The sequence below is a fragment of the Didymella exigua genome (genome assembly GCF_010094145.1).
Source record: "Didymella exigua CBS 183.55 unplaced genomic scaffold M421scaffold_18, whole genome shotgun sequence".
Lineage (NCBI taxonomy): Eukaryota > Fungi > Ascomycota > Dothideomycetes > Pleosporales > Didymellaceae > Didymella > Didymella exigua.
The window spans coordinates 447,694-471,637 of NW_022984792.1; the positions used below are offsets into that span (position 1 = coordinate 447,694).

At 52.3% G+C, this 23,944-nt stretch overlaps 10 protein-coding genes across 10 annotated transcripts; 4 read left to right on the forward strand and 6 right to left on the reverse strand.

The window, feature by feature from the left end:
* Nucleotides 1-268: 268 nt before the first annotated feature.
* On the forward strand, nucleotides 269-1,196 carry M421DRAFT_6434 (40S ribosomal protein S5; the record flags this gene model as incomplete). The annotated part of the gene is made up of 4 exons (XM_033596143.1): nucleotides 269-367; nucleotides 438-478; nucleotides 643-826; nucleotides 879-1,196. 4 exons carry the CDS (start codon nucleotides 269-271, stop codon nucleotides 1,194-1,196), a joined length of 642 nt encoding a protein of 213 aa, XP_033447496.1.
* A 301-nt stretch (nucleotides 1,197-1,497) lies between these two features.
* M421DRAFT_422094 (uncharacterized protein) lies at nucleotides 1,498-2,810 on the reverse strand. The gene has a single exon (XM_033593056.1). The coding sequence runs from the start codon at nucleotides 2,664-2,666 to the stop codon at nucleotides 1,653-1,655; it is 1,014 nt and encodes a 337-aa protein (XP_033447497.1). The 5' UTR covers nucleotides 2,667-2,810; the 3' UTR covers nucleotides 1,498-1,652.
* Nucleotides 2,811-3,986: 1,176 nt separating this feature from the next.
* Nucleotides 3,987-5,618, forward strand: M421DRAFT_6436 (uncharacterized protein; the record flags this gene model as incomplete). Its single annotated transcript, XM_033596146.1, has 1 exon — nucleotides 3,987-5,618. One exon carries the CDS (start codon nucleotides 3,987-3,989, stop codon nucleotides 5,616-5,618), a length of 1,632 nt encoding a protein of 543 aa, XP_033447498.1.
* A 326-nt stretch (nucleotides 5,619-5,944) lies between these two features.
* Nucleotides 5,945-7,085, reverse strand: M421DRAFT_66072 (uncharacterized protein; the record flags this gene model as incomplete). Its single annotated transcript, XM_033596289.1, has 3 exons — nucleotides 5,945-6,109; nucleotides 6,161-6,466; nucleotides 6,519-7,085. 3 exons carry the CDS (start codon nucleotides 7,083-7,085, stop codon nucleotides 5,945-5,947), a joined length of 1,038 nt encoding a protein of 345 aa, XP_033447499.1.
* A 507-nt stretch (nucleotides 7,086-7,592) lies between these two features.
* M421DRAFT_422097 (uncharacterized protein) lies at nucleotides 7,593-9,611 on the forward strand. The gene is made up of 3 exons (XM_033593057.1): nucleotides 7,593-7,822; nucleotides 7,899-8,588; nucleotides 8,638-9,611. Exons 1-3 carry the CDS (start codon nucleotides 7,763-7,765, stop codon nucleotides 9,436-9,438), a joined length of 1,551 nt encoding a protein of 516 aa, XP_033447500.1. The 5' UTR covers nucleotides 7,593-7,762; the 3' UTR covers nucleotides 9,439-9,611.
* On the reverse strand, nucleotides 9,527-10,970 carry M421DRAFT_394350 (late sexual development protein; the record flags this gene model as incomplete). The annotated part of the gene is made up of 3 exons (XM_033590060.1): nucleotides 9,527-10,366; nucleotides 10,414-10,872; nucleotides 10,925-10,970. 3 exons carry the CDS (start codon nucleotides 10,968-10,970, stop codon nucleotides 9,732-9,734), a joined length of 1,140 nt encoding a protein of 379 aa, XP_033447501.1. The 3' UTR covers nucleotides 9,527-9,731.
* Nucleotides 10,971-16,235: 5,265 nt separating this feature from the next.
* Nucleotides 16,236-17,731, reverse strand: M421DRAFT_422099 (uncharacterized protein). Its single transcript, XM_033593058.1, has 2 exons — nucleotides 17,640-17,731; nucleotides 16,236-17,589 (listed from the first exon to the last, which is right to left on the reverse strand). Exon 2 carries the CDS (start codon nucleotides 17,571-17,573, stop codon nucleotides 16,377-16,379), a length of 1,197 nt encoding a protein of 398 aa, XP_033447502.1. The 5' UTR covers nucleotides 17,574-17,589; nucleotides 17,640-17,731; the 3' UTR covers nucleotides 16,236-16,376.
* Nucleotides 17,732-19,127: 1,396 nt separating this feature from the next.
* On the reverse strand, nucleotides 19,128-19,897 carry M421DRAFT_185921 (uncharacterized protein). The gene is made up of 2 exons (XM_033587935.1): nucleotides 19,582-19,897; nucleotides 19,128-19,534 (listed from the first exon to the last, which is right to left on the reverse strand). Exons 1-2 carry the CDS (start codon nucleotides 19,711-19,713, stop codon nucleotides 19,274-19,276), a joined length of 393 nt encoding a protein of 130 aa, XP_033447503.1. The 5' UTR covers nucleotides 19,714-19,897; the 3' UTR covers nucleotides 19,128-19,273.
* Nucleotides 19,898-20,044: 147 nt separating this feature from the next.
* On the reverse strand, nucleotides 20,045-20,873 carry M421DRAFT_65879 (uncharacterized protein; the record flags this gene model as incomplete). The annotated part of the gene is made up of 2 exons (XM_033596276.1): nucleotides 20,045-20,741; nucleotides 20,797-20,873. 2 exons carry the CDS (start codon nucleotides 20,871-20,873, stop codon nucleotides 20,045-20,047), a joined length of 774 nt encoding a protein of 257 aa, XP_033447504.1.
* M421DRAFT_422101 (uncharacterized protein) lies at nucleotides 20,844-22,266 on the forward strand. The gene has a single exon (XM_033593060.1). It carries the CDS (start codon nucleotides 21,033-21,035, stop codon nucleotides 22,113-22,115), a length of 1,083 nt encoding a protein of 360 aa, XP_033447505.1. The 5' UTR covers nucleotides 20,844-21,032; the 3' UTR covers nucleotides 22,116-22,266.
* The last annotated feature ends 1,678 nt before the right edge of the window (nucleotides 22,267-23,944 follow it).

Below are 23,944 nucleotides of genomic sequence, written 5' to 3' on the forward strand. Positions count from 1 at the left end.
ATCTCTTTAAAATCATTCATCGTGCATTCCAAAGGCACACTGACAGTCGTGTACGAAGTTCGCGGTTGATGTTGGTGTGCAGGTCCGGGCTGCTCTTTCCTCGCTTAGCGGTCCACACCTTCCTCAAACGCCATTGGCCGACCAGCCCAGTGCGCTAGTGCTCGCACAGTGGCTCTAAATCTCGCACCTCTCGAAAGTCGTTTGACGATTTCAGTGCTTCGACTCGACCGACTAACCATCCAGCCCTCCCACATCAGCAACCGCAATCATGTCTGACAACGGCGAAATCGAGGTCGAGAGCCAGGGCTACCCCGTCCTGCCCAAGGAGGTCACCGAGGAGATTGGCAGCATCAAGCTGTTCAACAAGGTTTGCACACGCACCGTGGGCGCGCATTGCGCTTCGCACCGCACACAGAACGCAAGCTGACAGCGCGCAGTGGTCCTACGAGGAAGTCGAGGTCCGCGACATCTCGCTCACGTATGTTACCTGAACCGCATCCCCCGTCCGTCCGCGCGCACATCGAACACTATAACTTGCATTGACACTGTCTCTGGCGCTCGTCTTTGGCAACTGTTCACTTTGGCACCCGGGGAAGGGGAGATAGCTTTGCTGCGAAGTCCATCGGCTAACTGATGCTCCAGCGACTACATCCAGATCCGCTCGCCTGTCTACACATCGCACTCCGCCGGCCGCTATGCCGTCAAGAGGTTCAGGAAGGCCCAGTGCCCCATCATTGAGCGCCTCACCAACTCGCTCATGATGAACGGCCGCAACAACGGAAAGAAGCTCATGGCTGTCCGCATCGTCGCTCACGCCTTCGAGATTGTACGTCCAAAACATGCATGGTCACAGGAGGAAGGGAGGCTAACGCCAGCAGGTCCACATCATGACCGACCAGAACCCCATCCAGGTCGCCGTTGATGCCATCGTCAACTGTGGTCCCCGCGAAGACTCAACCCGTATCGGTTCCGCCGGTACCGTCCGTCGCCAGGCCGTCGATGTCTCACCCCTCCGCCGCGTCAACCAGGCCATTGCCCTCCTGACCATCGGTGCCCGTGAGGCCGCTTTCCGCAACGTCAAGACCATTGCCGAGTGCCTCGCTGAGGAGCTTATCAACGCCGCCAAGGGATCCTCCAACTCGTACGCCATCAAGAAGAAGGACGAGCTCGAGCGTGTCGCCAAGTCCAACCGATAAACGGTTTTGGTCCTGGTGTATGTATGGGTGTCTGGGAGGAGTTTTTATCCTGGCATGGTTCTATGGTACGGGGGATCTGATGCATTGTCAACGGTTCTCTAGGCGAATAAACACCTTCATGGTTTTGCATGATCAAAATGGACAATTCGATACCACTTCATCGCGGCTTTTTTGGGTGATGTGCGGTACGCAAGGGGTGTGCTTGGAATGAGACAGGACGACGTCGCCGCGCCGTATGGACAGGCTAAAAGTACCAGATCTAATTAGACGACATAACGAGATGACGAATTCAGATATGTCTAACTAATCATTTTACGATAGTGTCCCATGCTCATTGTGGCTGACCCGTCTGACTTGAATTCGCGCGGATCTGGTTTTTATGTACATGCTTGTATCGTCGACTCGTATCTCATGAACATTCATCTTTGGGTATCGTCCCTCTCGATCCACACACCCTCAACGGCTACCCCTCGCCCTCACAGCCCTCTCCAGCATCTCCCCAAAATCTCCGAACTCAACCTTGCCCTCCCGCTTATCGCCGGCCTCCTCAGCCTCTTTATACGCCATCTCCATTAGCTCCTTGTCCACCCTGACCACCCACCCTTGACTCGTGATCAGTACTTTTTCCCCCGCCGTACTCTGGCTCAAGATTCCACTCGCCCTCACCAGCCTCTCGACCCAAAGCTGGTCTTTCCCTTCCGTATACGCTGCCTCGGCCAAGTCCGCTGCACCGCGGCTCACAAGCTGACTCCGGACAGACTCTACAACCCTCTCCCTCCTCCCTCGCTCCTCGCTCGCCTCCCTCCCCCTCTGCGCCTTAACCTCCTCCCTCTCTCTCCTCTCAGCCTCCCTGATCTCCGCCTCCGCGGCTACGCGCCTCGCCTTCTCAGCCGCCGCCGCCGCCTCGCGCTCATCCCGCCCCTCGGCGTCTTGCAAGCGGCGTAGCTCAGCTTCCTGGCGGTGAAACTCGTGGTATGCGCGCCGCTGGTCCTTGCGGGCGAGCGACTTTGCTTTCTTAGCGCCGATTGCGCGGTTCGCGGGTGTGGCGCGCGGGCGCTCGTTTGCGGGGCCTGCTCCGCCTTCGTCGGGGACGAGTTGTTCTGCGTGTGGCGGTTGGGGGGCGGGGGGCTCGAGGGGGCCGGGTTGCGGTATGGGTGCTTCGTCTTCGTCTTCGATTTGGGGCTGGAAGGCGGGTTGGTGGTGCCTCTGTGACTCTTGTCTTGTATCGTACGGCTCGGCTTGTTGTGCGTCCTCCCCGTGGTTCTGGTCTTGATCTTCATCCCGCCCTGCGCCGTCCGTTGTGTTTCCCAGTTGCCGTGTGTTGTACCATTCTGCTACTTGGGGCGCGTAGTAGAGCGTGCCACAGAGTATGATAGTATGTATCAGATCTTGGAGGATTGGTGTGCCAGGTTTGGTGAATGGTAGGAGGAAATTGAGGAGGGTGATAGGGAGTGAGAGAAGAGCTCCCATTGTCGTTGCGGGGCTTTCGTGCCCTTTAAGTGGATATATCGCAAACTTTGTAATGTTTCGCGAACTCGGCGTCCAGGTGGGGGCCGTAGTATTTGGTATTTCAGCTAGAAATTGCGGCTCGAGCTACAGTCGTGCCAATTGTGGTTTTGTGGGGTGATAGTCGAAATGTCGGTATCACTGATGATGCAGCACCGTAGGGCTGAACTAGTACAATTATTTGCTAGTGTGCTCTTCCACAGGCTTACGGTTGTCTCCAAGAAGTACTGCCATCATGGATGCAACAACGCCATATTCAACACTGTCTTTTCCAAGATGAGTTCTGACAGGTGTTCTGCATCGAGAGGATTACGGCTTCCCAGTCTTGATCCACCTTTGTCCCGAGTCACGCTCACGCCCACGTGAGGTGCACTTCCTCACTCGACGCTTCCAAGAGCGCCTGAGGTTATGTGCACCAAGCAAGTAACTCACCGCTTCATGCCGCCACGTTCCACGAAAACCACATCATCAAGCGAACACTCTCCGCACGACGGAGCTGAATCGCCCAAGAGTCTGCTCTGGGCTGTACTCGCTAATGTCTTCCTAATGCGGACAAGTCGTCCCGTCCATTCGAATCCAGACGTACGGCGACCGCTATGGAAATCCTTATAGCCCTCTGGTTGCGCGAACATCCCCTTGAAAAGCCCTGCGTCCGAGAGATACGCTTTTAGCATCCTCTACGGCCGTTGTATCTGGCAAACATGTGAGAAAACCAGTGTTTGCGGCCGTAAGCGAGCAGACGAAGCAGCATGGCCATTACAAGCACACGTTTTGCGAGCTTCCATCATCGATTTGCCCGAAACCTAAGGCGCTCTGTATCGTTAACGCGCGTCTACACCCTCACGGATGTATTTGGACATGGATACCATAGGCATGTCGTCCTACATCGCTCGCTAGGCTTGCGACAAGGGCAAGCGATTACACGTGCGCTACAACGCCGCCTCCCGTCATTGCACGCATGCCTACTTCGGCTAACAAGACGCGGAGCCATCTCCAGTGCGGTCTAATATAGTGCCCGCCTAGCAGGCTTGCAGCCTTTGCGCGAGTATCTTAAGGAGGCATGCAGATGCAGGTCTGAAGCCAACCATCTACTTCACCAAGCCCCAACTCATAATTGCAACGGCATATTCTCTCCCAATATTGCCGTCATTGATGGGCTTCTGAGAATATCTTCGAGGATAATAAGGCAACTACATCCCGACCTCTCGTCACCCTACTGTCATTCACATCGACAAGGATCAACAACAAACTCCTCCCCACTTCAATTCTAGGGCTTCATCACAAATGGTGGCCTGGCCAAACGACTCTGGTTTCGATACAGCCTACCAAGAGCTCGAACCGGTGAAGCTGGACGTCAAAGGTGACATTCCACATTATGCCGCTGGCGTACTATACCGGACGGGCCCACTGGGTTACAAGGCGAAGACCAAGACTGGCAAAGAGTTTGCAGCCGCGCACTGGTTCGATGGGTTTTCATGTGTGCATCGATTTCAAATAGACGTTCCCGAGAGGGGCAAGCCAGCGCAAGTCAGCTATCGGTCCCGCCGGACCGTGGACGAGTACCTTGAGCGTGTCCGCGAGACTGGGAAAGGAGAGGGTCTTACTTTTGCTTCGAAACGAGATCCATGTGAGAGCTTTTTCAAGAAGGTCATGGCCGTATTCGTGCCACCACGGCGCGACAACAAGAACGTGGGCGTGACACTCTCGATCAACATGCCCGGAGGCGACCACGTTGGTCAGGGAAAGCTCTCTGCCAATGGTCACACCAATGGCATTCGGACCCTACACGCAAAGACAGATCATCATATGACCAAGAAGATTGATCCTGAGACTTTAGAGCCTCAAGGTACTACGATCCAGCAAGACTTCCACCCTGAACTAAAGGGTTCGCTGTCCGCAGCTCATACAAAATCCGACCCTAGAACAGGTGACATCTTCAACTACAATCTGGATTGCGCTCGTCAATCCACCTATCGAGTTTTCCGCACATCTGCATCAACTGGCAAGACCGACATACTTGCCACCTTTCACGGAGAACCAGCGTACATCCACTCGCTCTTCCTCACTGAGAACTATGTGGTTTTGTGCGTATGGAACTCCCACTACACCAGCTACGGTGCCTCTCTACTGTACCACCAAAACGTGGTCCAGGCCATCGCACCGTTCGACCCTAAAGACAAAGCAATGTGGTACGTCATCGACCGCACGAACAAGCGCGGTCTGGTAGCCATCTACGAGAGCACGGCCTTCTTCTCTTTCCACAGCGTAAACGCCTGGGAGGAGCCATCTTCCACCGACCCCTCCCGAACAGACATCATCACCGAACTTTCGCTCTTCGAGAATACCGACGTAATTCACCGCTTCTACTACGATAATCTGCTCTCGTCGCTAAACCCCAAGTCAAAGTACGTGGGCAAGAAGCGTCTCTCATCTCTACCGATGCAAGCACAATTCCGTCTCCCAGATGTTTCAACCAGAACCCCTGCATCTAAGCCTAGAAATGCAGAACGGCTATTTCTAGCTGATAAGACGGTTTCACTTGAACTCCCTACTATAAATCCTCTTTACCTGACAAACCGCCACCGCTACACATACGGCTGCGCTGACCGCCTGAAGAGTTCCTTCATGGACGGCATCGCTAAGTTCGACAACACGACGCAAACCAGCATAATCTGGGAGCAAGAGGGACATACGCCGGGCGAGCCGATTTTTGTAGCGGATCCCGAGGGCAAGGATGAGGATGAGGGCGTGCTACTGGCTGTTGTGTTGGATGGGTATATGGAGAGGAGTTATCTGCTTGTCCTTAGGGCGAAGGATCTGGTGGAGTTGGGGAGGGCGGAAGTACCAGGGCCGGTGGCTTTTGGGTTTCATGGCGCGTTCAAGGGAGAGGTGATGCAGTATTCGGGAGATATCTAAAGAGGAGCTGTAATTTTGTTCTGATGTTGTGCGCTCCACAGGCATATTACTCAAAGAAATACATATGACGACATGATCTACGCCAATAACTCTGGTCCCAGAGCAAAGTGGGAGGACTTCAAGCAGTTTGGACTGCGTGAGCATACTATCGTATGAGCTTAGCCGGTCAGAAGGGCCTACCAACTGCGTGGCCGAGTCCCTCATTGATGGAACGAAGTCATGAAGCAGACGTGATGAGGAAACAGTCTATAGGATCTAGCAAGATATAAGTGCAGTACCACTTCGAAGCCATCACTTTGTCGCTTCGTACTCGTCCAGCTTCGTCATCAGGGTATCGTGCTCTGAATCCTACCCTCAGCAAGCCACGGCTTCGCATCGCCAAAACGATCCGCTGTCAAACCAGCAGAGCCAGGGTTGTGCTTACCAGCTTCGAGCTGTCGTGTGTAGCTGACTTGCCTCAAGCGCTCAGCCTCCCTGGGTGTCAGATGCAACTGCGAATCTGTTAGCGCTCGAATATCAGTGACGTGGAAAGGAAGCTGTACATAGATCTCAACACTGACTGTGTGTACCGCAAACGCGAGCCATAGCGCCATACCAAAGCTTACGTTTAATGCTGCGGCAGCTTCTGCAGCTGATGCGCCGTTCATGTCTGCAAGCACTGCTGAGACTTGGCCGAGTTTGCTCCCATCTGCGTATGACGCGCATGCAGGATATGCGGAGACGAGGTCGATATCTTCAGAGATTGTAGCGGCGATCTTTGCGCAAGGCCACACGATGTAGTGGCCCTTGTTTGAGATTATCGTCGCCGCGATGATCATGATGAAGCGACTCGTGATGATAGAGCCCGCCTGGGGGATGTCATTATCGACTCATACAGATTAAACAACAATATTGACTTACGCAAAACCATCCCCGCAACATCCACGCTCGGTGCTGCTCAATCTGCAGCCTCTTGACGTTGACGATGGCCAAGATGAAGCACACTAACACACCGATGCCTACAAACCCGGCCCATAATTGCACGTCCAAGCCTCCACCGAAAGCCATGTGTGCGATCATCAATGCGCCAACAAGGCCCACGGTGTACAATAGCACCGCAAGGTAGCCTAAGACACGGTGAATGATGATCCACTTGTGACGAATGAACGGCGTGAATTGGAAACAGACCAGGATGCTGGCAGGAAGGATGCCGGCGAGGTGGAGCATGATGCCGATCTTGTCGCGCGTAAAAGTGGTGTAGTAGTAGCATTCTCCCGGCGCCGCTGAGTCTCCACCTTGAGGATTCGGAGGACAGAAATGGCCGTCGAAGCTGAAGTACATGAAGCGGGCGAGAGAAAAGCCAAAGAGTGCGCCGGCGAAGATGAACCAGAGGGCGAAGTTGTAGGCTTTACTGAAGCCAATGGAGTTATAGACTTTGTGGACCCAGATGTTGAAGCCGTTCTTTGGTGGGCGGGTGGGTGCGGCCATGTTGATGTTGTGAAAGTGTAATTTATATTGAGATAATCAACCGTAGAGCAAATTCTAGGGCCGATAGGTCTGATTGTTTTAGATGTAAAACCAGCTGTTGTCTATATCCTCTCAACTACCGTTTCTCATCCTTATATACATTCTCCTAATTCTCCTCACAGATCCTGAGATAGATCCGCATCATCGCAATGCGCAACACTAGCCTACAAAGGGACCCCATCGTTTGTCCTACCTAAGAGGTCTGTGTTCGAGAAACTGCGGCAAAATTCTACGGCCGCAATGCTTGTTATTGAATTGGACCCAGTTTAGAAACATTGTGGTTGAGGATGAGTTGCTCCGCTTCCGTGGAGGGACCATCATGCGATAGCGCCGAGCTCCAGATGTTTGATTCGCTACGCAAAATGAGCCCAAAGAGGTCAAGCGCTCACGGCTAGCTTTGCCCAAAAACGAAGCAGGAGATGGAACGCCTTGCTCCCGCTATTGGCTCAACGTATGCCTCCTGCATGTGTTGCTGACCGCGATTGCATCATGGACACTTCGAATAACCGCAAGTCGCTGCGGCTCATGCCTCTGAGGCCTGTGCTTATCTGACAGCATAGGTCTTGAAATACGATGAATGCCCGAATGCGGAAGATTCTGCGCTGCTACTCATCCTGCCAGCACGATAATCTGCGACGATGGTGGGCGTCCCTGGAAGGTCCAAAGGCTGCGTGACATGCAGAAAAAGGAAGAAGGGAGTAAGTTGAACCGGGTATACCTTCACGATGCACCGAACGGCTGTGGCTTCGCCCAGCCATACTGATAGAGCCGCAGTGCGACCTGCAACGTCCTGCATGCGGCCAATGCCTTGAGCGGAAGATCAAATGTGGAGGCTACGACTTGGATCGCGTCTTCATTACTAGCAAGTATGAGCCTCTATCACCTCCGGCTAGCGTGCGCGTTGTGCAACGGCGAGACCCTACATTGGATCTGGTGGCAATTACGGCTTCTACCTACCACGCGATACCTCCCTCTCTGGCTCAGACGGCGTTCAGTATGAAAAGTATGGAGGCTGTCTTCGGCCTGTTTCCTGCGCATCAAGATGCAGGAGGCGCCCTGCAACTGGTCAATCAGTTTTCAAAGCTCCTAGCGACTCTGAGCGTGCGAGAAGAGGCACTGCGCCAGACGATCTTCGCTGTCGGGTTAGTCACACTCGGAAAGGGATCCAATAACCAGGTTGTGCTCCGCAGAGGGCGGATGCTGTATGGGAAGGCGCTGCAGGAGCTAAGGATGTCGCTGCAGAACCCCAACCGACGAGCGATCGAGGCCCTCCTCGCTACGACTAGGCTTATGGGGCTCTACGAAATCCTATATGGAGCTGACGCAGACGAAACTATCTCACAACAGGCACGGAACTGGATGAGCCATGCACAAGGCGAAATCGCTCTGATAGTCTCGCGGGGACCTCAAGCATTCACCACCGACACTGCACATCTCATATTTACACTTGCACGCTATGATTCCGTAAGACGATCTAGATTCATAATCTGTGTCTCTGCTGACCTATTATCAGGCCATTACCGGAATCCGGTCACGGAAGCCAATTGTATTCAACGAGGAGCAATGGAAGACGATTCCGTGGCAAGGAAGAGTGAAGACTGCAAGTGATACCATCATCGACACCCTCCTGGAGCTGCCAGGGATTCTTGCAGAATTGGATTACCTGGACTGCATGTCACTTGACGATAAGCGATTCAATCCTCTGAGACTCAAGGCGACAGCGGAGTGCTGGGCGGTGCACTGCAACCTCAACGCATGGATTGCAAAGAATTCCCACGAGGTGTACACGCCAGATATTGAAGCACCTATTCCACTCGAGTTTCCAAACTTGGGCGTCGCATCGATATCCCTTCGCTACTGGATAACAGCAACCATACTGTACCAATGTCTTGACCGTGCTTTGCGATTCTCGGTGAACGACACTCTCCCACCCTATCTCAATCGTCCTCATGGCCGACCATTCGCCCGTCTCATTGTGCGATCAGTCGCTTGGCTTTTTAGAAAGGACAATGGCGTTACCGGGCCATCTGCCGTATCTTTCCCTCTTGGCGTAGCTCTGATGTACCTGCGGCAGAGCGAAGTGCCCGATACGGAATACATGAAACTTGTGTTCGACGTATGGAATGATCCAGAGTGGCCAAGTTCGATCAAGGATTTTCTGAGAAGTATGGGCAGCGCGATCAAGTTGCCAACATGGAACCTACCAGAGAACCCTGTCACATGGTCAACAAGCGAGCTGAAGCCGATATTCGACATTGACGGGAATGCACTTCCTGGACCATTCGAAAAGCCATCAAGATTTGAATTGATGTAAACATTATATGTAACTGCGTGAGCAGTGTCGGTCGGAGACTGTGATCAACGAGTGTATTGCTATCTGTTGTCGTGTTGTGTGATGTTGTGTTGTTCAAGCTCTCAGCTCTCAGCTCTCAGGTAAGTGCACTTGCCCACCGGGCAGTGCCTGCTAAAATAGAATATCATGTGATCCGAGCCACGTGGTTACATTATACATTGGGCGAGGGTATTTAGGAGGCGTAAGAAGAGGACAACGCCAGCGCTATGCAACAAAAGAATGCAGCAATCAGCCGCCCTTCACACGGAACGAGCTTAGTCGATCTCGATAAGCCCTGGCCCAAACACCGCAGCCTCGGCCATTTTGTCCGCATTATCAAATTCATCTGCGCCAATAGTGACCGCGGCGATGGTCAAACCGTTCATGAGAAAATCATCGTACGGAAAGTTTGCCTCAAAGAACACCTTACCACCCTCCATCTTGATGTTCTCGAACTTCTTGACGATGGCCTGGTTTTGACCATTGAGGTAAGTCAGACGCATATCATTGGTATCATACATGCCGGCATCCTTCGCGTTGAACGAGAACTTGACGTTCTGGTTCTCAGCCGGGATCGTCTTCGTCTCCACCGTGAGCGGTTTGAAGCGCTTCAATGGGATGGTGCCAATATTGGGGCAAGAACCCTCAATAACAAAATCCTGAATGGCAGTAAACGCAAAGTCGCGAGTCGCTGTCGTTACGAAGGGCTGGGAGGATGGCCGTTTCTTTTGCATTAGTCTGAAGAAACCCTCTTGCTCTGCCTCATTACCGACGACGGATGTCACCGCCCGAACGAGTCCATCGTCTTGGTTCTTGGCGAAAATCTGGTTCACGTCTTGCAGAGTACCCAAGACGACATCTGTGAACGTGCCAGCTAGTGCGATAGCGGTCTGAAAGTCTGTGACTGGAACTAGGTGATGTTAGCAATGAACATTCAACACCCGCTGCGTGACCTACAGTTGTATTTGCATGGTTGTATCTTCTCTTTTTTGAAGTGCTCGAGCGCGCCGTTGGCATTGAGCACGTGTAGCTCTTCTTGATTGACAATGGCTTTCAATGAGTCGAGCATGTAGTCATGCCCCATCCCCAGATCGTATCCAGAAACCTTATTCGTGACGTTGTAGATGAGTTCCGTGAAGAAAGCTACTTCGAATAGCTCGTTCAGGGCAATCAGCTTGAGGTTGGTGACGCCCTCGGCACTGAGCGCTGGAGGTGGCGGTCCGTTTGGCAAAGTGCCATGAGCCCCATCTTGGATGGCGATTTCGCCGTCCCTGTCCGGGTTGGGAAACCCATTTTGAAGTGGGAAGTAGTTGCCATTCGGCGAGAGACCAGACTGTCGCTTACCGACCGGAGCTGCTGTGGTGAAGCTTGTGATGAGCGCAGCCAAGTAGACAATGCTAACACGCATAACGAATACTGTGTACGATTATTGATATGATCGACAGATATCAGAATCATGCGCCCTTACAAAAGCCCTGGTTGACAGGCGATCGGGCACATATTATACAAGGCATACTATGGGCCGGATTCACCACACTTCCGGCAACAAGAAGTGATACAATTCGTCAACTGGCGCAGCCGATATATACTATTCACAGCCTGTAACAATGTAGTGTCGTCTCACATCCAGCCAGTAGATCCATGATCTACTGCTAATCGAGGACAGCAGTGGTGCGCCACACCCTTGCGGATGGTGAGTTGCCGGAGGTCTAGTTGGCGCACAAAAGGTTCCGGCCAACTTCAATACGGCCAAGCTTCAGACCCAAGAGACTGAGCTATAACAAGCAGACCGAAGCGCTAATATCAGGCTACGCAGCGCCTATCATTGGCAGATCGTTTGAGGACTGTCAATTCAAAAAGCTTAGCCGACAAATGTGAGGCTTGAGTGGCACCTCCGGGAATGTCAACCATAGGTCTGCGACAGGACCTGTGTCACGGAACCGGCCTCGGGCACAAAAGGCAGATCCGGACGGCTCTCTTCCGGCGAATGGATTTGCATGCGATAATGGTCGGATGCCTCGAAGCCTGGAGACAGAGAGCGCGTTTGGAACAAACATAGTTCTGTTTGAGACTTGGCGCTAAACACAATCTGCGAGACAGTCTTGGTACCAGCTCAACAGCGCATCCACTCAATCACTATGATGCTCCAACATTGTATCGCGTCATCCATCGAGAAACCATCGGGGCAGAAGGCGGGGGTGAGCAGCTCTCTCAATTTGTGCTTATCTAACGTGCCACAACTCTCGTCAAGAGCACTGGTAAGGACACTGTGAGGCATCACGTCCGGTTTGGAGTACGGAAAAGAAAACGATGCATGTAGTGATCGTTCCAATGTCGAGATGACAAAAGCTCTGTAGAACAAGATGGCGAGTTGGCGAGAATCGCATATGGCACAATGGGGAGGGAAGAGGGGACCACTCGGACCGATTACCGGTACCGTAGGTACTTTCACGCTAGCGAGAATCATTCGTTTCGAGACCTGCACCAGTGTTCCTGCCTCAACACACATCTCGCGAAAGCGAGCATTCCTATCTCTCACGACTGCAAATTTTGCTATGGATCAGCCGATCGATGTATTATCAAAGTCTACGCGCGTTTCAGGCACTCTGCCGAGGCCTCAGCAGCAGAGATATTAGAGAGACAATAGCAAATTACTCTTGAATTGTTGCGCCACGCTCCGTACCCTCATGATCCCTCACTGATCCTCGCAAAGTATTAGTTGAGGGGGCGGCGATGTGCTGAGGAACTGGAAGCATAGACTTCACAGTTCGAACAACGGCGAAGGTCCAGCACTTCAAGTGATCCAAAAGCGCCTGCATATAAGCAGAAATTAGTTGACGGAGGATCGAGGGCTAGCCTCGAGCAAAGGCAACTCCATCAGAACATGGGTGTCTATGAAGACAGTAAACATTCGGCAGGGTAGCAGCGAAGACAGTGGTCGCGACCCCGATGCTATGGCTTCGCAATAAATCTTCACTTGTACCTTACTGTCTAGCAGCAAAGCGCTAGGGTCCCCCAGCGACAGAAAGCAGCACTGCGCTCATCTACCGACGCTTCAAGATGTCCCAGTGATTACTCACGGTAACACGGTATCGCCATAACGAACACAAGCCCAACTCTGTTTCGGTTCTTCGACCGTTCAAGGGAGCTACGACTGATGGTCTACGATCCGCTGACCACTGCGACGTCTACACAACGTGCACAAGTTGACGGTCATCGCCAAACGTATACCCAGCTTTGCATAACTTTCGACATATCAACAGACCTACCGCGAGGCTTCGGATGTTCAGAGTAGAGTCGCAACGTTGAATAAAGCCCCATTGAGGCCCCAATAGGAGCTTGCATATCTTCTTACTTCTATGGTCAACTTGCACTAAAGATAACAGCTACTGGAAGAAGTATCATGGGCACTACATCGCCATCACATCATTGAAAGCAGTCTGGGATGGGCACATCGATGGGGCCAGATGCTTGAAGATAGAGAGAGCGTAAAATGGACTGGCTCTAAGGCCGTGGCCGTAGCTGGTTCCATCTTTCGAACAGCATATCAGTGGATATGCTATCTGCAATCACGCACAATGGCGGACTCGCGAGTCGTCTACCCTTACGTTGAGGGACTTTGAAATAATTTCCTTACCATGCACACGCAAGACGTGCTAAATTTATGCGTGTGAGAAGTTCTCGAACGCGGGCAGAAGCCTCAAGGCTGGACAGCAAGTGGCAGCTCAATTTTTTTGTTCAAATGTCTCGGATACCTACCTTGTCAACGATTGTCCCCTCAAGGCATCGCAAGCAACAAGGCGAGCTGTCCCAGTTCAGTTGGATCGTGCTCCATTTTCGTGCAGATGCAAGGTCTGCACTGTCCTTCTGTGACAGAGGTATGCGCGTTTTTTTTTTGAGATGCTAGCAGTCGGCTGCAAGCCTGAGGCACCGACTTGCCTTGGTCCATGATCTTCCCCTCTCGGAACCCATGCAGATACGAGGACGACCAGGGTATTAGAAAATGGCGTGTTGATCTCGTGGGCATGGGGATGTTGATAGTTCTTACCTCGACTGGTGTGAGCTCGACTGCGTGTGAGTGGACGATAGGCTTCGAGAAGCGTCCTGCCGCACGGTGACGGAGTGCCACTACTTCCGATTCGCGGCCAAGCGCAGCGATGGCAGCTGAGGGCCAAGGCAAGGACCTTGATGATCTCTTCAGGTGCGGTTGAAAGTCGCGACGATAAAGCCGAGTCATATGAGCCCACGACAATGGTTCTGGCGCTTCATCTTTAAGGTCAGTGGAGGGCAATAATTGGGTCAAGCACATTTCTCCGCTTAACACATGTCTGGACTGTAAGCCCCGCCTCCACAATGCAGTGGCGTGTCACATCTACGTCTATTGCCCCTGCGAGGCACGGCAAACGCATATGTTGGACTTCATCAAGAGGGCATTGCAAACAGGCATCGCATGGTAGCAGCGCATTAAACCAGACATAGATCATTGCAGGCTTCGCGTATACTCTGTAATAAAAAAACTGTTGGTAGCAAAATTAGTCGTCGACGATCTTGACAGTTATCGTCGCCTAACGTTGGTAGTGTAGTTGACATTTGTTGAGGCGGAGTGCCTGCAGCCGCTACGCATATGAATGTGGTTGGACCTATTTCTAGATCACACAACCAGTCACCACCAATACACTCGATGATCCTTGCACGCGATGTTCGCAATGTTGTATCTGGAGATGGGAGGTAGAAGCCATCTACAGTCCCAAACTTCAGGCGGTCACGGACAGTAGAGGACATTCACGACGGTTACCAGCTAGGCACATACCAGGCAACGTGAATACCAGAGAGACATGAAAATTGAGCGGCACTTGCAGAAGACGCGTACCCCGGCATATTTCCGAATGTCCTCCACCGGTCCTGACATCTGTGCACCCTTTACACACCGGCCAAACTACGAATGTGGAGTAGACAAGTCTGTTGGAAGGCCGATTCGAAGCGCAAAGCTGGAAGTAGAGATCTGAACGACAAGAGGCAAGTATCGACAGGCGATTGAGGACGGCGCATACAGAGCTACGCGCCGCACATCTGCGTTCAATTGCAAGGTAGGCACTGACCACCGCGGCATAGCCGGCACAGCCTGGGATGAGTTGGAGAAACTTGAAGGATTAATCTGACAACTGCTAACAGCTTGGCTTCTGATCTGTAGTGATACGAGCTGACGATGTTGTGAACAGTAAGGCACTGCGGAATCAGATTTGCGTCACCACGGCGTTGGAGGACAAACAGACGTGCTGCTAGGTTGACGGTCTTCTGCTTTAGGATGTAATTCATCATTCTCTTGACTATCTGTACGAATGCGGAAAATGATAAGGCTGAGGATTTCGCTTCCAAGGTTTCGGTCGACGGACGGAGAATCTTTGGTAGCTTTCGGATCGATCAATCGATCAATCGAACTCATCGCCAATTCTCCAAACGATGCAGTGGGAATAAAAAACGGAACGATATTTCAATACGCTCGTCACCACAAAGAGTAGGCAAGAACGAAGTCGGCTGCCTGCATGATCACGAGCTCAACGTGATCTGCAGAAACGCGGCTTAAACGAGCCTGCGGCGTCTATCAGACGCACGACATTAGTAAGAACCCAGCCAGGATATGAGTGATCCTCTGCACACACAGACTGCATTGCAGACCAAGTTGCAGCCCGTTTCAGGGGGCCCTGTCAATCAGCGGAAGGCCAACACCACCTCCGCATGGATTCATGCACGCAAGAACGTGGCGTACGATAACTGCAGCCGGACTTCACGGGAAGAACGGAGCAGAGCTTCCACAAAAAGCGCGTTGCCAATGTTTGGTCGCCTTCGCGAAAACTCCTTTGTGGATGTTATAAGCGCCACGTGCTGCGCCGCTCAAGCCACCCCGCCAATGGCATTCTCGCCTGATCCTGAAGGAACTGGCGCGATTTCGTTGTCTGGTACATGCAGTTATCTCGTGTGTGATCAGGCACATTGACGCGTGCAGATGATGAGGTGCATTAGTGACGTCGGGGGAAAGCATCAATCGCATCCTTGCGGCAAAGCCAACCTTCGTTCTAAAATCGAGCCCCATGTGCCACTGCTGTGTATTTTCGTCAACATCTAATGCGACTGCCTTTTTTCAGTGTAGTACGGTATGGATAAAGCTTGGGAACTCGCTTGCCTTGGAGTCACCGGTAAGGTCAAGCTTCGTACTAAGATCGTGCGATCAATGCGTAAGGACCACCTGTTTGCTCTCAAACAGCTTCACCGTCGTAGGCCTGTCCTTGATCGTCAAGTCATTTCTCATTCACCGCGGCACCGCACGGGCATCGTGCAGTACCGCAATCTCGCACAGTGACGGCGGCTAACGGGGCAGTCATGTCGCTTGATAGCCGAGACGAGACCTTTGGACCAATGACGTGTACTTTCCATAGAAATTCAAAATTGGTAAGGGGGATGCGAGGCACAGAAGGCGCAGTGAAGGAACGTCAGCCGTTGACGATTCGTGTAGCACACCGCCTATTGTGTGGCACGACTCTAAGCCTCGAGATTGGGGAGGGCGCAATTTTGGCTGTGAGTAAGCATACTACTTCGTAGTGAACCAGACCGCGATACCGCAACTAGGGTGAATGCTCACCGACAGCTGGTATCGTCGGCGATGACACTCACCGAGCCATGTGATGTATCTTGACGGTGTTGCAAACTTGACGTACTGAGCAAGGCCTTCAGACATCGGTGTAAATGTCTAAGCATCCCCGGGAGTAAGAGAGAAAGTTGGTGTGTGGTGGAATGTTCATTTAGAATCTTATATGACGCCTGTATATACCCAATATCCCATGAAACATGTAACTAATAAAATCACATACTTCCTCAACACCGACTCTAAAAGTCTAGAAACCCGAAATGATTCAGAATGAATGCTACATGGAACTTGCGGCGTACGCTGACCGTGTTGGCCGCTGCTCCTTCTTCAGTTGCTCCTTTACTTGGTGGCGTCTCAGCTTTTCGCGAAGTACCTTCATCAGCTTCCTCTCCTTTGGCCCTAGTATCGCCCTAAGTTCTTGGAGCGTAAATTTTGTGTTCTTTCCATTGCGGCCGCCGCGCTGGACATGTGTCCAGTAGTGATCACGCAGGTTGTCGCCCCGCGAGAACGGGTTGGTTTTGCATTCAGGTACGACGCAAATATATTCCTTTACGTCACTGTGCTTGGACCTGATGTGTCTTCGAAGATGTTCCGGTCGAACGAAAGCTGTGGTACATCCTGGCACGTTGCATGCGTAGCCTCGTGTCTCCAAATGTTGTATGGCGCTGGTCGGGACCATCCATCTATCTTGCCGCACACAAGGTGGTTTGGTTTTTGTCTTCGACTTCGACGACGATGATCCAGAATGGCTATAGTCGGATACCTCTTCATCCCAGTCAGACTCTTCGTCAGAGGAGTCTGCATCCTCGTTGTCATCTTCACCGGCAGGCGAGTCCGCGGCAGCTCTCGGCTGAACAGCCTCATGTAACGGAAATTGACTCGGCACAGCAGATGTGAATGGAGGAAAGGAGGAGCTATTGCTTGCATGTGCGTGGCTGGGCTGCATGTTGGATGGAGCATATCCATCATACAAGCCAGGAACCCAAGCTTGTGCCACGAAGGGCTGAGTACTCCAGAGATCGTTTTCAGCGTAGGTGCGTTCCCAGTCACCGCCACTGTTCGCCCAATTGGGGTGGCTTGTCGAACATGATCGGAATGGTAGCGGTTGCTCAAGGAGCTGATATGGAGGGAGTTGTAATTGTTCAGGGTAGGGTGGCAAATATAATCCGTCGGATGGTGGTGTTGCGATTCCTTGAGATGGGCTCATGGAATTCCTCGATGATCCCGGGCTCACAGTGCCTGGCATATCCATGAGCCGTGGATCGAGCGAACTCTCCACGACTCTGGACACTGGGAAGTTCAAAATCTCCTGAGGCACGGTGCTGAAGAGCGAGCTCTCATCGAACGAGTGCTGGCGAGAGTCTGGTGTAGTCGGACCGTTTGACGCAGGACGGAACAGCATGTGGGAAGAAGGCAGATCCACCATGTTAGAATAGGGACTAGACACGTAAGGAGCAGAATTTGGCTGTTCCATTGCGTAGATGGCAGAGCTGTCGGACCGATTAGCTGTGCCATGCACGTCTTGGCTAGTTAAACCTACTGAACCGTCCCGTAGATGGTAGAGATAGTATATGTGATGGAATGGCTCTAAGCAAGTCTTTGCTGATGTGTGTGGTGATGATTTGAGCGGCATCTTTGGCCGGTGGGCACACATGATGTTATATGAAGATTAGCACTGGATACAGGCCCGTACCTCACATAGTGGGGCCAAGTGTGAGGGACTGTTCCAGCCGTCGATCGGTAGACAACACACTACAGATGTGAGTAGGTATCCAGACATTCGGTACCTGACTATCCTGCATTCGAGCCTGTATGCCGCACATATACAGTCTATCCATGCAGGCTCGAATGCAGGATGGTCAGGTACCAAATGTGGTGAGACAATGAACTCAGCGGGACGAGCTTGCAAGGATACTTCATCTGCTCTAGTACGGCACAGTTTGCCCCAGTGAGTGCCTCAAGGCTGAGACTTGCTTTGTTCGACACCGTGGGAATAGCGATTACGCTGTTCGCAGTAATTTTCAGCGACTTAACCTGATGCAATCGACACATACAGCCTCATTGACGACGACTACGTCTTCGTTAGCGAAAGTCTCATTTCTGACGCTTCGTCGCTATTCACGAACACCAAAATAACGAGCCAAGACCGGCTTCAAATGGCTCCGTGAAATCCATGTCGCCAGGGCATTGTGGAGCACATGTATCATCAGGCCTCCAACATCTTCGTGCGTGGGGAAGTCATCGATGGCTACTCCAAATTTCGCCTACCAATCCGCAATCAACATTAATCAGACAAGCTTGATGGCACTAGCGTACATTGACAGGGCTAAAACGACATGGATTGTATACATGCTAAGATCGGCAACGCGTTTGTGCTCCGTGGCGACCAAGATAGCAGCATCGAGGCTAGTTGCGGTGCAGCCACAGCCCTGCAGGAGCTATCTAGGCGACGGATTGAGGTTGGCATATCTTCTTCAAGGCCGTGCGTACTCAGTTCCTTTGTTGTTGCTGCGGTCACGCTGTTTCAACGACCTGTGGTCTTCGCCACAGCCGCGCTGTGTTCTTACATGCACTGCAGAAATACATCAAGGTCCCTGGTTCATCGCGTCAGCTAGTGTTTCTGATGTTAATACGCGTGAGTACCAAATCGCGGTACACAGCTGCATCGCCGTGCTAACCGAGTGGCGTGAAAGCAACAACGACACACCAATGACGGTACCAACAGCTATTGGCACGGCTCCTTTCGTAGGTCGCAGAGACGTGTTTGTTTGAAACGTACGTGCACTGATGCATGCAATATTGACCCAAGTCGAGCATCATGACGGACGTGATGATAACTGTCCGAGTAAACAATAGTGAACATCGCCGAAGTCCCCACATCATTGCCGCGCCATCCCCCGTCTGATTGTGACTGATAGTAAAGACTCGCTGGACCAGAGGCGCGCGCTGGGCGGCGGACCAAGTCTGACAGCACCACAATGCGTCTCTAGGGTATGATTATTTGAAGGTCGGGATGCGTTGCTGTCGCTACCCACACCACTTTGCTGTAGGAAGCGCGTTGAGGGCGTGCAGTCTCAATGCGTGATGTAATGGACTGACTCCAAGTGGTAACATTTGTTGAATAGGTATGCGCCTGTAAACGCCAGTGAGCGTGATCGACTGCTAAGGATTTGCTCATTTCAATAAAAAGGCTAGGTTCCACTTCATCCTAAAAGCGGGTCCATCGACCTGAACAAGAAGTAGCTTGCATGGCACGGCGAGACTGATGATTTGATTATCCCAACGTAACGTAGCCGACCGCTGATTCTGTGAAAGTCGATTGATGAATCCGAGTTCATGATGAATAGCTAGGTGGAGTTGACTCGTTGGTATCAAGCGTCTTAAAGCGCAAGACTGGGCCACATGAGCCTGGCTTTCTATTGTGATCATTATTGTCTATCTGTTGCCATTAGCATGCATAAACTGTAGTCTCAGAGAGCCACTCCTAAAGTCATGAGTGATACGCTGGCATGCTTTCTAAGATGCGCATTCCACGTGCGACTCTGGTCTCGAGGTCTTCCTATCCCGTCCCGTAATCTCCGCCACGATGACGATGACGGATCTGAGCGCATCATCCCACAGTCTTGAGATCTCGCCACATCAATAGTGGGCTCGGATCAAGATCGTGCTTGGACTGTGACCTCGAAAGGGCTCGAGCTCAGCTTGATGTGGGCGCCACGGGATGAGGTCCAGATGTGCTCTTCAACGGACGCTCGAAGGTCGGCTCCAGATAGCATAGCTGGTGCGTTGACCTTATAACACTGTTCCTACTCCGTGCTTATGCTCATGGTCCGTGAAACTTCGTGTCGAGGGTCGTGGACTGATAGTACGGCGTGCTACGGCAATAAGGGCACGCCGCAGTTCTATCGTGCCCAATACTGGGCTGGCGTGCTTTTCTAAGCCATATCACCATCGTCCCCTTCCTCGTCCATGCCAGTTACCATCTAGCCCTCCAGCACCAGCACCACCTCCTCCTCTGCCGGAGCCAGGCTCACGCTCCGGTGGTGCTTCACCTCGCCTCCATTCGCCTGATGGAACACCTCTGCTAGGTCTCCTATTGTCAAACGGTCTCCTCTCGTCATATCTTCCTCCTTTTCCTCCACGACCGAAGCCGAAGTCACCACGTCCGCCATACCCTCCTGCTGGTGCACCTCGTCCTGGACCGGATGCAGGTGGCGGAGCTGCTGGAACACTACCGTCAGACAACGGTGGCAGGACTGCACATGTGACATAGTCTCCTATCAGGAACTTGGCGTCGCCCAGGGTTTTATCTGGATCGCCATTCAATTGCTTCAGCGCCTCGGTCACTGTTGCCGTGTCGCTGTCGCCCGTATCGCTTTCATCATTGGCGGTACGTGCACCTATTATGACAGACCCGATATCTCGACAGATATAGCGTCCTTGTGCGCCAGGTCGGTTGGAGCCTTGTATATCGGGATAGACGAGACGAAACGCGATTCGTGTGCCGGCATATGGCTGCGGCAACAGACTAGGCAAGGCGCCAAAGAAGAGACCGCAAAGCTCGCGTAATGTGCAGCTTTGCCATGTGTAGATCTGAAGGTGGGTGGGGAGACGTGGCAGTGCTGGGTCGAATTCGTCTAGTCTGTAGCGAGATATCAATGTGCTGTGGGTTACTGGGGGCTCAGGCTTCAGCGCACCTGTGATAAGCTCCTTGCTTGTAAAAGAGCTTTAATAAGAACGGTGTCGTCGTCTCTCGATCTATCTGAGCAGCCATGTTGATGTTGTTGTTCATCGACAATTGAGCGAGCGGGTGGAGCTGAGGAATGGCACGCGTCAAGCTCAAGCTCCACTAGCGCATCTTGGCGGGTGCGTCATGTCGAAATCGAAGGCTCGAACTTTCCCATAATTCAACCAAACGTCACCTATCGGCATTATGGACTTTGCAAAGCTGATGTCAGCGCAGATCAAGAAAGGGAAGGAAAGTGCTTCACCAGCCCCTGCGAGTGAAAAGAAGTACCTCAAGCGCAGCGAGATTGAGGCTCAAAGACAAGCCGCTTACCGCGCAGAGCAAGAGGCCGAGGAGAAGGCGCGCCGGGGAAAACTAGCCCAGAAGCGGAAAGCAGATGAAAAAGAGGTAGAGAGAGAAACTGAGAGGCAAGAGAAGCGCAGGCGGCTTGCTGAAGAGTCCCGGCGCATAAGGGAAGAGGAAGAGGAGGCCGAGGAAAGCAAGAGGAGAAAACGCTTAGGGTTACCTGATCTGCCACCCAAACAAAAGGATGGCGAGGAGGGTATGCCAGTGCCTGAGGATGGGGACATACCCGAAGAGGACCTTATCGAGAGGTTACGAACCCTTAACGAACCGGTACGACTTTTCGGCGAGACACACAAGCAGCGCCTGAAGCGCTACAAAAAACGCATAGGCGCAGATAGTCTGGCAGCGATTGTGACCGACGGTCCAATACCTACCACGCTGCAGCTTGTGCCGGAGAAGGATATGAAAGTGGGGCTTCATATACCCAAGGACGCCGAAGCGCGCAGATTCCTGTTCAGACAACTAGCAAGCTATTTCACAATGGTCCTCAAGGAATGGGATGTTACGCTGGCGTTGCGAGACGCAGATGTCAAAGAGAGCTATCAGGGCAAGCAAGCATACGCTGCCATGGTACAAGCGCGAGAGAACATGCGGCCGTTGTTCAAGAAGCTAGAGAAGTTCGACCTTCCTGACAGCATACTCCAACCTGTTGTGGAGATCGTACACTCGGCACAAGAGCGACGATATGTCGATGCAAACGACGGCTACCTTAGACTCAGTATTGGTAACGCTGCGTGGCCGATCGGAGTCACCATGGTTGGTATCCACGAGCGCAGTGCGCGAGAGAAGCTACACGAGAACGAGAACTCTGCGCACATTTTGAGCGACGAGAGTACGAGGAAGTACTTGCAGAGTATCAAGAGGTGCCTGAGCTTTGCGCAGACCAGGTGGCCGCCAACAGATCAGATGCAGCTGATGGGATAAATGGCCAATGCGAGGTATTGATTGGAAGAGTCGAGAGCGGATCCCGCAAGCTAAGGAGACGATAGTGCATCTAATCTGACAGCGTCCTTTTCTTGCAGATTACTTCTCAGCGTAGTGTAATCCCTTCGAATGAACTATCGCAACTTTGTCAACGTATAAGCCTTGTGCACAGCGAGCAATACCATTTAGCGGTGCCACGAGGTCAAGCGGTGTAACCACATGGCTTAGATCACATGATATCCTATTTAGCAGGTACTGCCCGGTGGGCAAGTGCGCTTACCCTAGAGCTGAGAGCTTCTGAAACAGAACATCACAACACGACAACAGATAGCAATACACTCGTTGATCACGGTCTCCGACCGACACTGCTCACACAGTTACAAGCGGCATTGACAAACTTCAGCGCCGCAAAATCAGGATTCTATCTCCAGTCTTATGTTTCAGGGCCTGACTTTGCTATCGGAATCAGTGTCGTCGATGTGGATGTTCCCTGAACTGGCGTTGCCACATCAAGCGTAGAGGCTCTCGAGGTTATCGTTTGATAAAGCTCTAAGTGCCAGGCCATAGCAGTCTTTATTGTATAGCAACCCCATCAACAGCGGAATTCTCCCACTCTGGCCCCCCAAGCAATGCGTAAATCTGCGGCGCCATATATGAAAGACCCACAAGGTGGTCCTCCTCATCATGCGAGACCAAGCTCGCCGAACCCAACCCAACGACATCAAACTCCTCCGCAGGCGGCCATCCAACACGCGCAAAATCTTCTTGGATGATGAGAAGGGTGCACAGCGGTCTTACATAATGGATAGCCTTTGACCACAAATATCTGAACTTTCCGCTCCTGACGGTTCCGCTTGCTGATTTCTGCGCTGCATATATGGTATCTTGCTTTGGAATTACACGATCTACCTCGCCGTCTGAGCTCGACGGAGTGTAGGGGGTCCCGATTGTCTCGCTTGTCTCGCTTGTTTCGCAGCCCTTAGTAGGAGCAGTCTCCTTCGCCATCGCAAGATATGCTTGGCGATACAAGTGGCAGCCTTCAGCTCCCTCGCTTTCTCAATTTTGAGAATATCAATCTGCTCTTGTTGCACCTTGTACTCATCGCGGATCTTGTTCAACCACTCCAGACGAGATACGGCTTCTTGTTGACGATCATCATTCCTGACGACAGGCCCAGCCACAGATCTTTCTCGAATGGAGGAAGGTAGATGATCTTGTGCTCCTTGTTGCAGACTAGAGGGTGCCCATTGTCGGCCTGAAGCTTCTCGTGGCAAGGTGGGCACAGCTGCACGCAAAGACAGTTTTTGCACACCCAACAATCAGCCAACATATCCTTCCACTGTGTCTCGTCACATCCATCACATGTATAGCCAGATATATATGCTTTGGGCGTGTTTTTCGCTGAGATGGGCGTGTCTGTCGCTCCATTGATCTTGTCTTCAAGCGGGACTGGCGCACTATTCGACTCTGAAACATCAGAACATGAGCTTGCTGGTTGTTGGGAGTCTGATACTTTCGCATCCGCTGAAACGGGATCCTGTGAATTTTTGGGCTCTACTGCTTGCCACACTGCAATGGCGTCAACGTCTTTGTCGAGGACAGTCAAGGTCTGTGCGAGGTTCTGGAACCGCAGCTGAAGCGAGTCGTCGTCTGCGTTTCCAGGCCACTGGTCGAACACACTACAAAGTCGGTTCTGTGCCTCCGCAAAAGCTAACGACTGGTCGCTCTTAAGATGGTAAAGTCTCAATAAGCAGAGACGAGGGTCAGACTGGCCCTGACGAAGGTCGCGAATAACCCTGTTGTTCATTTTGGCAAGCGTCTCAAGCCTG

Coding starts and splice junctions, on each gene's coding strand:
- M421DRAFT_422094 (XM_033593056.1), bottom strand. CDS start 2,666: ATGGGAGCTCTTCTCTCACTCCCTATCACCCTCCTCAATTTCCTCCTA.
- M421DRAFT_422097 (XM_033593057.1), top strand. CDS start 7,763: ATGGTGGGCGTCCCTGGAAGGTCCAAAGGCTGCGTGACATGCAGAAAA. Junction 7,823..7,898: donor GCAGAAAAAGGAAGAAGGGA/GTAAGTTGAACC, acceptor ATAGAGCCGCAG/TGCGACCTGCAACGTCCTGC. Junction 8,589..8,637: donor CACTTGCACGCTATGATTCC/GTAAGACGATCT, acceptor ACCTATTATCAG/GCCATTACCGGAATCCGGTC.
- M421DRAFT_422099 (XM_033593058.1), bottom strand. CDS start 17,573: ATGGAACAGCCAAATTCTGCTCCTTACGTGTCTAGTCCCTATTCTAAC.
- M421DRAFT_185921 (XM_033587935.1), bottom strand. CDS start 19,713: ATGATGCGCTCAGATCCGTCATCGTCATCGTGGCGGAGATTACGGGAC. Junction 19,535..19,581: donor TATCACTCATGACTTTAGGA/GTGGCTCTCTGA, acceptor GGCAACAGATAG/ACAATAATGATCACAATAGA.
- M421DRAFT_422101 (XM_033593060.1), top strand. CDS start 21,033: ATGGACTTTGCAAAGCTGATGTCAGCGCAGATCAAGAAAGGGAAGGAA.